Consider the following 13,400-nt stretch of genomic DNA (forward strand, 5'->3'; position numbering starts at 1 on the left):
TACTATTTGCTTTAATGAGCAAATTATTATATTATTTATATAACATATAAATAATAAACATACACATAAATAATATATAAATAATAAATATTTTATATTTATGTATTATAAATTATATTATTTCTCAGAGCTGTTATTAAAAACAACTCAAGAGCCCAACTGGGGAAGGCTGTTTCAGCAAAGGGGACTACTATGGGGTCTCTTCTTTTTAAAAAAAATTTTTTTTACATTTATTTGTTTTTGAGAAACAGAGTGAGACAAAGTGTGAGTGGGGGAGGGGCAGAGAGAGAAGAAGACACAGAATCCAAAGCAAGGCTCCAGGCTCTGAGCAAGCAGTCAGCACAGAGCCTGATGTGGGGCTCGAACCCACCAACTGTGAGATCATGACCTGAGCCGAAGTCAGAAGCTCGACTGACTGAGCCACCCAGGTGCCCCCAGGGTCTCTTCTTGAGGGAACTACCTGGTGTCCTGACAGCAGGGCTGGGGCAGGGCCGGCTCTGGCCTACTGCTTCCTGGATGGCAGGCTCCGCCTGTGCTCAGCACAGTGGGCTGCTTCTCCCTACAGAGGGGCGAGACGGTTGGTCTACCGAACATGGGTGCACGTGGTTCAAGGCTGCAGTGCAGCAACATGCAGACAAAGTAGCTTAGAAGAACCAGTTACAATGCCACCCCATAAGGTTTAGCTGATCTTTAAATTTCACACACACACACACACACACACACACACACACACACACACACACACACAAAACCCATGCCATCATTTGCATATAAACGAGGACTCTTAAATTTTTAAACAATTTAAATCCAATATCATCTTCTCTTTGCCATCAGGTACGGGCACAAACGTTCGCACGTGAGAGGCACACGCTGCCAGGAAACTGTGTGGGGTCCACAGAACACTGCCCCCTGCCTGCAGCAGCTGTCCTGGGGAAGGCTCCCTGCACACACACCCCCAGGAGAGGCTGTGTTCTGTGTGTGGTGCATAGGTACTGACAGCTCAAAGGCTACTAACCCAACCTCAACTCCTGATGTGCCATGGAACTAGAGAGCAAGGAAAGTGTCCAGGCAAGGCACTGGAGGGAAGAAAAGCGATCTGGAAAGTGGCAAAAGTGAGTCCTCTATTTTAGGGCACTTATGGGACACTTTATGTGTGAACATGGCTCATTTTATAGTTGTGGGGGAAAAAAAGGGCAGTGTTCACAAACAATACAGTGCTTTTTTGGTGTGTATTTCAGCACAGAAATATAAAAATATGTAAACTACTGGAGGTATAAAGAGCCCAGAAGAACGAACAAAACCCACCAGTGATTTCACTCATGAGCCCTTTAAAGACAAAATCGACATGAGCTGTAGCTGGGTTTTGGGCTCTACCAAAAGAGCATTAGGGCAATGTTATCTGTAACCCCAGAAAATGTGTTCATCTCTGCATCTTGCTGAGAAAATCTGTACAGATTGGGAGTGGAGAGGTATATAGCAAGATTAGATGATGCCCCTTAAAGTTTCCATACCACAAGACCTGCTGCTGAGCACCAAATGGCCAAAAACAAAGAACAGGAAGAGACCAGGAACTTTTCTAATCAAGTCTGGCTGAGCCTATGGCTAACCACCCCTCTATTAAATGTTCCTTTCCTTTTTGTTGTATTTACAGATAAATTATAAATAGTATGAACTGATGTTAAGTGTTTATTTAAATGGTCCTTAGAAGAAAAACTGAGACTATGCCATTAAGTGGCTCACTTTTTCCTTTATCTTCATCATTTAACACATATTTCAGCAGCCCCAACATACTGTAACAATTCAAGGTAAATAAAACACAATCCCTGCCTTCAGAAACAAAAAGGAATATTCATCTAAAAAATAAAAGTCTTTCAACTCTGTCACTTTAGATCACTTTTTGAAAAGTTCCTTTATCACACTATAGCAGGGGAAACTAGTCATTGCAAGATTTCCCCAGGAAAATTCTAGAGGCACTGAACTGAATAATCAAGAAAACTCCAAGAAGGAAAGACCTAGAGAGATCTTCCTGACTTGGAAGGAAATATTCTAAAACATTGTTTCATAAACCAAATACAACAAAGAAAAAAATATAACTAAAGAATTATATAAGAGCTCTGTTCTTTCCCACATCATAAAAGGCACAAAGTTTAAAGACAGGTATATATCTAAAGCAACTAAAGAAAATTACCCTGATCTCTTTTTTCAACTTGTACCCCACCCAGCTCTGAAAACTAGAAAAGGAAATACGATGCTGTGTCAAAGGGGCAGCTGAGTGCCCCCCACAAGCACGGTCTTGGCTTTTTAAAAAGTGGGTATTATTTCACACTATTTATAGCTCACATCCTAAAGTTTGGGTTCATTAGCAGTTGACCGCTTGATTTGCAACCTGAGCTTAACCACATCAAGGTCCACCAAGCCAGACCCCTTGTCCCTGCAAAAAAACTGTGACAAAAAGCCCAATGCTGGATATGGCAGATGCCAACCTGCCTTTCTGGAAGCTCCCGCCCCATATCTTACCCTGGTAAACCATCTCACTAATTATTACCACACCATTCTCACTCTCCATAATGGTCTCTTCTTTCACGTTTAATCCCAAAACTGCCTCGTGGGGCTCTGGGCCAGGATGGTGCCTCTTGACAATGCTGGTTGAGGACCTGGAGACGTCCTGGGGTACGTGTACAGCAGAGCAGCCTCTGGGAGGGAGGGAGGGTAGGAAGGGTGTCACTGCAGGCGCGTCTGGGGCATGCTGAGCCCCGGCACTGGTCCTGCCCAGTGTCCCTGCACCATGCAGCTCTCACACGGCACCAGGACTACGGGGCCAGATGTCAGCAAGGCCACAGCATCTGCCTTCGTGCTGCTTAGATTGTGCGTGGAGCCAGAGCAGAAGGAGGCATGGAGTTCAGTGGATTGCATTTTAACAAATGCAACCGACAGAGCAGCCTGAGGCGGCAACAAGACCTAAGTGATCACATCTAATCTCTCCTCTAAACTGTTCTGTGTGGAAAACAAAATAGGAGTGCTTTATTTATTTTGTAGCTGGAATACTGTGGGAAAGCAAGCAGCCTAGGAAAGGGGTACTGGGAGCTCTGCATGACAGGGAACAGACCAGAACACCCTGCAGAAGAAGATGGTAACCTTGAATGGAAGGAATGTTAGCATTAAAAGGAATGGGCAGAGTCACAACTATGGATCAATTTCAGAATTCAGAGATATAACACCTTACACTAAACTTTTATTCTCTGCCCTTTTATAACATGTCAAGGTCTCCGAACCATGAAATTCTCTCAATTCATAGAAACTATGTTTTGGGCCCAAACGAAATCAGAAATGGGCACCAGAGCTGTCAGACCCTTGCATTCCTGGAATTATCCTGTCTACCTCTGGACTTCAAAGAAAGCCTGTCGTGTTTTCTGTTCAAGCAAATGAAAAATTCTCTTAGTAACGATGTATGCAAATACGTGCCCTCCCTGCATAGGCAAAGCCCACCGTGGGAGAGGGTTCAAGGGCTCTTCATCGGGAAAGAGAGGAAAGGCAGCGGTGTGGGAAAGGCCTGCAAGGTTGGATGTTTTTCCATTTGCAATCAACCTTGAATGTATCCTTTTCAGAGCAGAGCCCACAGATGCTGGCAGGGCTTTTTCTGCACACTAGTGGTAAAACAGGTTTGCCCTTCTTTGCTAATCTGTTTCTTCGGCTTTATTTGCTACTACTACTTTAGTCATAAGTTCCTTCTTTTTTCTTCCCTGTAAGAGATTTTGTTTTCACCTCTCCCAAGGTTACACTGTTTGGAGCCTCATGAGTACGATGACTCAGGATGGCCCTTATATGTTGTTAACGATCTTTCTAGCTCCTCCATGTTGTGTTGTAACCACTCATCAGACGCTTTATTAGATGAGAGGAAAAAATTGCCTTTTGTGAATCAGTTGGGGCTATAGAGATGGGGTTCTTAAATGGGGTGACTCTGCCCCCCAGGAGACACTTGGGTATGTCTGGAGACATTTCTGCCTGCCAGATCAGGGGTGGGTGGGCAGCACACCTGGTAGCATGTGAAGGCCAAGGATGCTAAAGTTCCTGCAATGCCCCGGCCACCCCACCACAGTCCAGAAGGTTGGCAAACCGTGATTCAGAGCCAGTTCTCCCCGGCATTGTACCCCGCAAGCCCACCATACCCCCAGATCAAGAATTCTGTGACCAGATGCTTAAGGGCTCCCAGCAGTTAGGTAGCCTATGTTTCTTTTCTTTCTCCCTGACAGATTAAAGGAAGGAGAGAATACAAAGGTTGTCCAAGCTAAATAACATAACTTGACCATTTCACAACAAATGAGAGACTGTGAGTCTTACATGAACACACATTACGTTAAAGCCATGGATGCTCACAGACGTTTTCTCACAGCATGTTGCTGACGGTCCCATGAAGAAGGGGTTCATGGCTCTACTTTAATCCTGAGAAGGTGGAGGCACAGGATCGTCGTCCACAGTCCGCAGGGCGGAAGCAGGGGAGCTGGTGAGGACCCCGACATCACCTCATCCGGCATTTTTCAAACTGTGGCTGGCACCCATTTGGTGGGTCATAAACTAAGTTTACGGCATCACAATGCACGTTTTAAAAGAAAACAAAATAGGAAATTTTTTAATAGACAATGTAAGAGTAAAACTGGTTTTGTGAAACTCTTTTTGCCAGTTGGCTGTGGTCATTCAAGCGGGAACACCTGATGTCTGGTTCCGGCAACAACTGTGCGGACACGAAGACGGAACCCAGCAGGGGGACGACTTGGCTGTGGTCAGCAGCCTCTTGGGGGCCTGGCACTTGAGTGTAGCTCGTTCCTAAGTCAGTGTCTTGGCCAGTACCAGATGCTCTGCGGGGGTGTTAAGAGGAGATCATGGCATGGAGAGTGGCTCCTGAGGTCAGGAACAGGCGCCATCCTTCCCTTCGTGTGGCCAGTCATGGGAGCACATCCAGGGAGACTGAGGGCTAGCGCCCAGCTGTCCCATTCCAACCTAACCCAGGAGACCTCTCCTTTCAGCCTTCAGTACTTCCCCAAACGCAATGATGGGGGGAGCTGATGCTGGTCATGGCCTCTCGCAAGAATTAATTTTCTGGCTCAATCTACCAACTGAAGCACCAGGGCAGGGCATGACACCTTGGGGACCTTTCTAACGTCCCCCACTCTTACCTAAGACAGATAAGACACTGAGTTGCTGATTCTGAATTTCCTGAAAGTTCATCGGAGGTGTGCCCCTAATTTTGAAGTGCTTGGCTGTAGTCTGTAGGAAGAAGTTAACTTTGTGGCGCCTGGGTGGCTCAGTCGGTTGGGTGTCCAACTTCGGCTCAGGTCATGACGTCACAGCTCGTGGGTTTGAGCCCCGCGTCAGGCTCTGTGCTGACAGCTCAGAGCCTGGAGCCTGCTTCAGATTCTGTGCCTCCCTCTGTCTCTGCCCCTAACCCACTTACATTCTGTCTCTGTCTCTGTCAAAAATAAATAAACATTAAAATTTTTTTTTTTAAAAACCAAAACACTTGTTTAGAAAGAAGTTAACTTCCAGGTCAGTTGTGGGGCTCTTGGGGAGAAAGGTCCCAGAGCCACCTTGCGTGGACCCTCACCTCACTACCACAGCAGCTATTTTTACACTTTTGAAGGACCTGCTGAAGAGGGCAGGAAAGTCTTCACTTAGAAAGGAACTTAGAAAAGATCTTTTGTTTCAAGAATCAGTTAAAACTTGTATTTGTAAACTTCCATAGCTCTTTATTTGGGCCAATATGGTCAAAAAGTGTAGACATCATATTTCTGTGAACTAAATTTTCCCTCAGCTCATTTTCCATCTTGGTTAAAGCAGCCCCACAATAAGGTTAGTAGTTTCGGTAGCTAAGGATGTAAAAGATGGGTGACCCTTGTACTCAACGATACTTTCCAGGCTAAGGAAGGCAAACATTCCCCCACCACCAGTGCCCGTTTCAGATGGTGGCAACGAGAGCGGGCAGGCAAGGCACAAAGTGGCGTAGGAGGACACCCATGACTGCCCAGCTTCCAATCGCATTTGTACTCCGGCGCTCTTCTTGTAAGACTGGGAGCAGACCCGTGTATTCACGCCACAGGTGACACGGGCACAGGGAAGTCAGAAGGCCGACACCCACCAATCTGACACACAACACCCTGGTGAGCAGACGGCACCATGCTCGGAAACCCTGACACACAGAGCAGACGCTCTACCACAGCTGACACACAGAAGCTGCACAACAGGCACCGACACTGAGCTACCTGGAGAGAACAATGAGACACAGACTTCCTCGTGGGCCTGCACTAGGCTGTCCACACACAGGGAAGGAAGGAGGGAGGGGCCGAGGAGGGTGACAGCGAAGAAGCTGAAGCAGCTACTGAACAGAGGGGTCCCATTCGCGGCAAGACAGGCGCCTTAAATAGGTGAGAATCTTCTGGTGGGATGCATCAAGGACGTGCTGTTCTGCCAAAAAAGGAGGGTTGCAGTGATCAGGGGCATGAACAGCTGAAGACCCCACTGCCGCAAGCTGTGGAAACACTGTAGCAGCAAAGCCCGGGGAAGTGGGCTCCCCTGTCCAAGATGACTTCACACATACGCTTTCAGGAAATAGGCCTGTTCAAGAATAAGGGGAGACACCTTGGAAACATGGGGGATAACACTCCCTGCTGTGGGCCATAGAGCCCGGCAGTTCCTGGGGCTCAAGTCTTGATCCCAAGGTCACAGCACCCTGAACAAGGATCACGGGGCTTTAGCCTACACTGCTCCCGGGGAAGCCCATCCAGAACCCTTTCCCACAGGCGTGCTCCACACACAGCCTGCCACACTCAAGTTCCGCCAGCTTTCCACCAACTGCTATTTACTACATGTTTAAAAGCCCCAATAACAACCAAAGAGGACTATCCTTATTGATCTAGGTCAAGGAGAAACACTGAGAATAAAGTCAGAATCCTCAAGCCCTTCCAACCAAATAACAATTCTTTCTCCCATGAAATGTTCTGTCATTTAAAATAAAGGCAGATGGTTATTCAACTAAATTCCTGCTAATCAATGTCACAAGAAATCACACTTAACTAATGAAGTTTCTAGAAAACACCCTGGTTGGCCAAAATCCTGTTGCTTTTCTGGTTCTGAGTGACATTTCAAGGAAACTTCACAGTGAGACAAGCTGTCAGCATAACCAACTACATGCCAGGACCTCAGAGAACCTGGGGAGGGGGCGAGGCGAGGGCACATTGTTAGAAAAAAATCCCAACCGTGCACCACGGCCCCAAGGCCCTCCTTGATCTGGCCCCTGCCCACCCCTGACCTCAGCCCTGCAGGCCTCAGCACAGGGGTCAACAAACCCCGGATAAGGCAGGCCAGATCAGCCTGCAGCTAGGAGCGGTGTGTATGCTTTTAAATGGTTTTTAAAAAGAACAACAACAAAAGGAGTATCTTGGGACATGTGATAATTATATGAAATTCAAGCTTCAGGGTTCACAAAAAGTTTTACCCGTGCACGGCACGTTTGTTTACATGCCATCTACGGCAGCTTTTGGACTACAACAGCAAAGTTGAACAGCTGCAAAAGAAAGCGTATGGCCTGAAATATTAAATATCTCCTTTACAGAAAAAGTTTGCTGACCCCTATCCTAGCACATGCCGAGTTCACACCTTTGTACTTGTGGTCACCCCTGTATGGAAATCACCCCTGGCCCTTGGGCTTGATATGGCCAGTTCCTTCTTGTCCTTAGGTCCTGGCTCAAATGTCACTTTCTCTGCGTGGCCTTTCTGGAGTACTCTATCTAGAGACACCTAGCCCGGCTTCATCCTGTGTATCTCTTGCATAGTTCTTACCTGAAACGGTCTTATTCATTTACTTATGAGCTGTCTTTCCAGAAGACTATAAACTTCCTAACGGTGACCCTCACTGCTCATGACCACTGCTGTCACCCTAGTGCCTGGCAGAGCTAAGTATCTGCAAAGAGCAACAGGGACTGCACTAGTTATACAAACGGACTAAAGCAGGCCTCAGGCCCCAGGATCTCGCCAACAGAGACCCAAGCTGGAAAGACTGCCCTGGCTTCAGGTATCCTGGTTTATAAGTTTTGTGAGATATTGTAAGTAACCAAATTAAACCTGCCCTACTTCTCATAGGTTTAAGAGGTTACAGGTAACAACTTTGTTGAGCTGTAAGTGAAGAACACGATGTGTTTTATGCCAAAAGGAAGGGGGAAAACAGGGTCTCCCACCTCCTGGCTTCCGGGCAGAGAGTGACAGGTGCCCGGCGCCTGCTGTGATCCGCCTGCCCTTGCCTTGGCCGCTGCCGGTCACAGAGGCCTGGCATTTCAGCAGCATTCAGTTCTGATTAAAACATAACCTCATGCCTATAAATAAAAACGTCTTAAATACTAATTAAAAATAACACGCTGGCATTTGGAAACTCCCATAAGCAAAAATATAAGAGCTGAAATAAACAGCAACCGTTGCACGTTGATCTGTGCTCAGGTGGGTAAAAAGCTACATGGGTCTTCTCTGGAGTTTTCCATTAATTCCCGAATTTATGGGGCTTTAAAATGCATAACAATGTCCTTTTAATCTAATAACGAGGGGGCTTTTCTCAATTTACTCCATTTTAATGACTGTAATTAGTTTTAATAATATTTTATTTAACCCAACGTACCAAAATATCATTTTGACATTGTATAAAACAAGAAGAAATTATTAATGAGATAATTTGCTTTTTTACACACTACATCTTCAATATCCAGGGTGCATCTCACGCTCTCAGCACGTCTCAGTTCACGACAGCCATGTATCCATTACTCAAGAGCCACACGTGCCTGAAGGCTGCCACGCTGGCCTGGACGGTTTTTAAATGTTCAGTTATTTCAACCAGACACAAACCAGACTTACTTGCATTTTAAGGGTTTTACATAAAAAAGCTTTTCTCTTTTTGATTGGGTGCTTGTTTTTTTCTTCAGATGACTTACTACAATAACTATTTACTATTTTATATATAAAAACTCCTGGAATTCACCTTAGGATTCACACTGCATTCTTCACAATAAACTAGAAGATATTATGAACCACATCATATTGCTTTCCACAAGCATCCGATTTTGCTTTTCAAACCACGGCTGTTAGATTTAGTTTTCATTTCCTTCACACATGGCTCCTTTCCTGTCCTAACTGAACATGACCGAGAAGCTGTGGCACATCTGAGCCAAGTTTCCTTAAACGTGCTGCGGGATGGTGCACATCGTGCACAAAATGACCGCCTGAGTTATAATTCAGAAACACCGCACCCTGTCTGCTCATTCCTTTAGGAGACTTATTCGAATCATCCTCATGATTTGAGAAGTAAAAAGGGAAAACTTAGGACGGCAAGATACTCTGGTGAAATGAGGAGCAGAGGCCCCCTGCTGGAGCAAACACAACCGGGGGAACAGCTTACGCTCGGCTCCAAGTACCTGCTCTTCATCATAACCACACAGCAAGGATGCTGCTGATGGAAACAGAAGCTTTAGCAGCATGGGGGCGATGGGACCACCTCTCTTCCCCAACAGCGAGGGCCCAGCGTCTAAGCTCCAAGAGCGCTCCTGGTTACCTCTGCATCCTGCTGGGTAAGGCAATATGCCCTTTCAAGGCTTTGAAGAGTCCGGGGGTTCAAAGTCTTCTGCTCCAAGAGATGCTCCAGAAGTAAGACAAGCTGGTCTGGAAGGAGCTAAAGGCAAAACCGAAAAGCTTGTGTAAAGACTACAAACTTGACCTTGGTAAAACCTCAGGGCTTACACTGTGTTCCCAAAGACACTGCATTCTGGGGCCTGATTAAGCCCTATTCTCCATGGCTTTTCATGTCAGTTCTAAATTTAGAGCAGATCAAAAGATCTGGTGTTTATCTTTTTATTTTTAGGTTGTACAATGTGATTTTTTTTAAAGGTGTGCAACATGACAATATACATATACACTCTGAAATGACAAAAACTGTACTTATCTTAATAAAACAATATCATGGTTTATTAAACCTCTTTCTTTTTGGCATATGCCAAAAAATGCCATTTAACCTAGGTAAAGATTCAAGAAGCCATCTGATATTAAAAAGCAGCTTTCAGATTTCCTTTGTTATCCCCTAAACATTGCAAATGTACACCAAGAAATAAAAAGCACATAATGGAGAACCATATCTCACAATCCTCCATTATAAAAGTTGTAAGTTTATTATTCCATCAAAATTTTAAAATGATTGTACACGTGATTTTACACATGGATGTACGTATGTATGTACACACACATACACACACAAGGTCACCCTTATTCCTGAGTTTTTCATAAGGATGGGTCAAAAGAATGGTGTTTAATACTTAAAGGCAAGGAGAGAATGTTTTTATGCAACATAAAAGCAACAAAAACTAATTTGTGAGCAAATGATATTTGTGAAATCCAAGGAAAAATGTCTTTATTCAAAACTGAACCGCACGCAATGCCTAGATCAGCCTCTATCAAAGAGCAGCACTCAAACAAAGGAGGAAAAATTAATCTCAGATACATCTTATAGGAACTGAAAAATATCCATTCTAAAGTCAAGGTTTTAAAACTATTATGAATTCCATTATTCTCCACATTAAACTGCCCTCCCTCCTTGCTTGCACCCAGATAATCCCTGTCAGCAAACTCGATCTTGTCAGTGTGCAAGTCAATGCTAGATCAACAGCATGTTCATACCACCACCTGGATGTTAATCCCCACTTTCTGTTACTTTAGAAGAAAATTTAAAAATCATTGGCTTCTCTAGCTACCTTTCTGCTTTTTTGTTCCCAAGTGGCACTCCGCCCTACCCTCACTCCCAAACACCACATACACTTGCCCAAAATGTACGTGGAAGAACATCAAGCAGCTTTGCAAGCATAACATTCACCAGGCAATTCCACAAGGAAAGCATTTCTTGTATTTTCTCACTATGCCCATCTAAGTGATAATAAAACTCCCACTTTTCCTACAGATAGACACAGAAGCACATCACTTGATTCCTTGGCATTTGTATTTTACAGCAGCACTTCATCTACCTTAGAGTCATGCTGTGGATCCTCTCTCAGGCTGACAGGATCAGAACAAGGTGCCTTCAGCAAGAATAGAGGGTTACTATTCTCACTGACCTGTGAGGTCCTGTAGGAAGACTCAAAGAATAGCTAACACTTCATTTTCTTTCATTATTAAATCATGTGCCTTTAAGATGTTCCAAGGGATCAAATCACTATGTAACAACAAGAAGTAAAAACGCCAGTTTTTCATTTTTTATAGTTTCAGACACGAGACTTCTATATTTTCAAAAAATTTGTTTCTAAAACAGCCCAAATCCAGGACCACCAGCCTCTAGGGAGCCTCCTCACCCACCAGTTCACACCATGAACAATTTCCTTAGGCCCTGCATGTACCCAGGCTCTGTCAGCCCTCCTTCCCACCCACACCATGCTGCAGCTCCCTCTCTGGATCCTTCCTTCCCCCATTCTAAGAAGGGCTCTTCCCTAGTGGAGGCTAATCCTTCAGCACTGGCCTTGAGTACAACCCCTCAAGTCGCCTTAGGTCAACTCCTCAATTGTCCTCCTGCATTTGAACCCTCTTCAGACAGCTGGCCTTTCTGCCCCATCAGGGTTCCCACCCCCTCACTACCTTCCTTTACAAAGTGTGCCCCAGTGGCCCCCACCTGGCGGTGACCTAGCCTGGCATCTGACTCTGTGGGGGCTGTGGAGGGGAGAGCCCCAGACTGACTCAGGGGCCCATCCAGCCCTACACTCCCTCCCCCCAAAAGGCACTCTCAAAACTGGTCCACAGCACTTCCACAGCTGGCCAACACCAGGAGCAATGGCTTCGTGTCGAGGCCACTCTGGATACAGGAAGAGGGCTTCTGGGGAGGGGCCCACCTGATACAGCATAGAACACTACTCATCAGCTGGGGGTGTGGGATTTGTTAGCTAACTAAATACAGCAGAAACTAGCCTGCCAATTTGCAGAGTTACAGAGAAGGAAAGAGAAAGAAAGAAAGCATCTCCTTATTATGTGCACACACGTACAAAGAGGCCTATTGTTACAACTCAAGTCTGGGATTTGGTTTAAAGTACAGAGACCCACGGAGGAAAAAACCCTTGAGTAAGACGAGTCGCTTGGTCCTTAACTTACCCCTAACTGGGTTTAACCAACAAACACAACTCCAATTTACAAATGAAGAATTACTAACGTGAATCTATCAAGATACCTGGATTCACACTTTTATATCTCTCGCAGTTTTCTTCTGAGCAGAAAGGTCACACATCCACACAGAAACAAAACCACAAGGATCACTGAAAGCTTTTGTCCTCTCCAAATTTTCCTCAATGGAAAAATATTTAAAGCCAAGCCCCCTGCTTTAAGACAGACGGCGGAGATGGATTAGGGAGAGGTGTGTGTGTGAAACCTTCAGGGCTCTCTAACACGTTTCATTTCCTCTAACTGGGGAGAGGCACAGAGCAAGCTGCACACCCCGCCAGGGAGCGCCCCCTGCCTCTGGCCCCTACTGATGAGAGAGCAGGCAACGAGGGCCCACACAGAGACTTGAGACCATTCCTAATACAGGGAGATCTGCGAGTCCTACGCTTCGGGATGGACTCTTCTAGATGACTCTCCCTTAGTAAACAACCTGTTTACTAAGCCGAGTCTGGCTTTCAGCTGCAGCTCTTCTAATTCACCAGGAAAACTGTAGTTTCTAAACAATGGGAAAACTAGAGAAAACTCAGTAATCAAATGCTACTTTAGTACACAGACAATAAAACTGATCAAAGGTCTTTCATTCACAAGTAAACGTGACATAATTTTTTTACATGACATTACAGACACTGAAGCGACGATATTAAAGCAAAGATGTGGTAAGTTGTTCACTTTAATACAGTACATTTCCCATTGTAAAATCAACATTTATTCCCCGTAAAGCCACCCTACAATGAGAAAGAAGTACTACGTAATAAAGCGAAATGTTTTGCACAGCAGTTCAGAGCTCACACACCAGCCAGTGCAGTGCTGGGCACCACTGGCCCGGCAGCTGGCACGGGAGCACTGGGAAACGTGGCGTGGGTCACTCCACTTCCACCTACGTACAAATCAAATCAGATTTCACGTGATTTCTAGGCCGACTGTGCTTTAACGCAGCAGTGCTGAGAGCTTCCGTTGCACTACGAAGTAATTAAGAAAAATAAAGTACGTGTTTCAGGGCGTTATCTCCTGAGAAAGCAGCTCCTCTAAACATTCTGAAAAGAACTTGCCTTTACTTCTGAGGGTCTAATGGTGCTTACACCTACAGTTCAACAGTGACAAGAATAGAAGGTCCTTTCCTTTTGCACAAACAAGGAATTCACGACGGGGTAATTATTTTTTCCATAGGGAAACTGGCTCGGTAT

At 45.3% G+C, this 13,400-nt stretch overlaps 1 protein-coding gene across 4 annotated transcripts in view; it reads right to left on the reverse strand.

Moving 5' to 3' along the window:
• AOPEP (aminopeptidase O (putative)) overlaps positions 1-13,400 on the reverse strand; it is a 349,846-nt gene that overhangs the window by 14,471 nt on the left and 321,975 nt on the right. For 3 of the 4 annotated variants that reach the window (XM_047829006.1, XM_047829007.1, XM_047829008.1), the window contains one exon: positions 9,584-9,700. The exons of the other annotated variant lie outside the window; for it this stretch is intronic. In XM_047829006.1, coding sequence (XP_047684962.1) covers positions 9,584-9,700 — 117 coding nt within the window. The remainder of the gene's footprint in view (positions 1-9,583; positions 9,701-13,400) is intronic. 4 annotated transcript variants of the gene reach the window in all.

Source organism: Prionailurus viverrinus, chromosome D4 (assembly GCF_022837055.1).
Source record: "Prionailurus viverrinus isolate Anna chromosome D4, UM_Priviv_1.0, whole genome shotgun sequence".
NCBI classification, from domain to species: domain Eukaryota; kingdom Metazoa; phylum Chordata; class Mammalia; order Carnivora; family Felidae; genus Prionailurus; species Prionailurus viverrinus.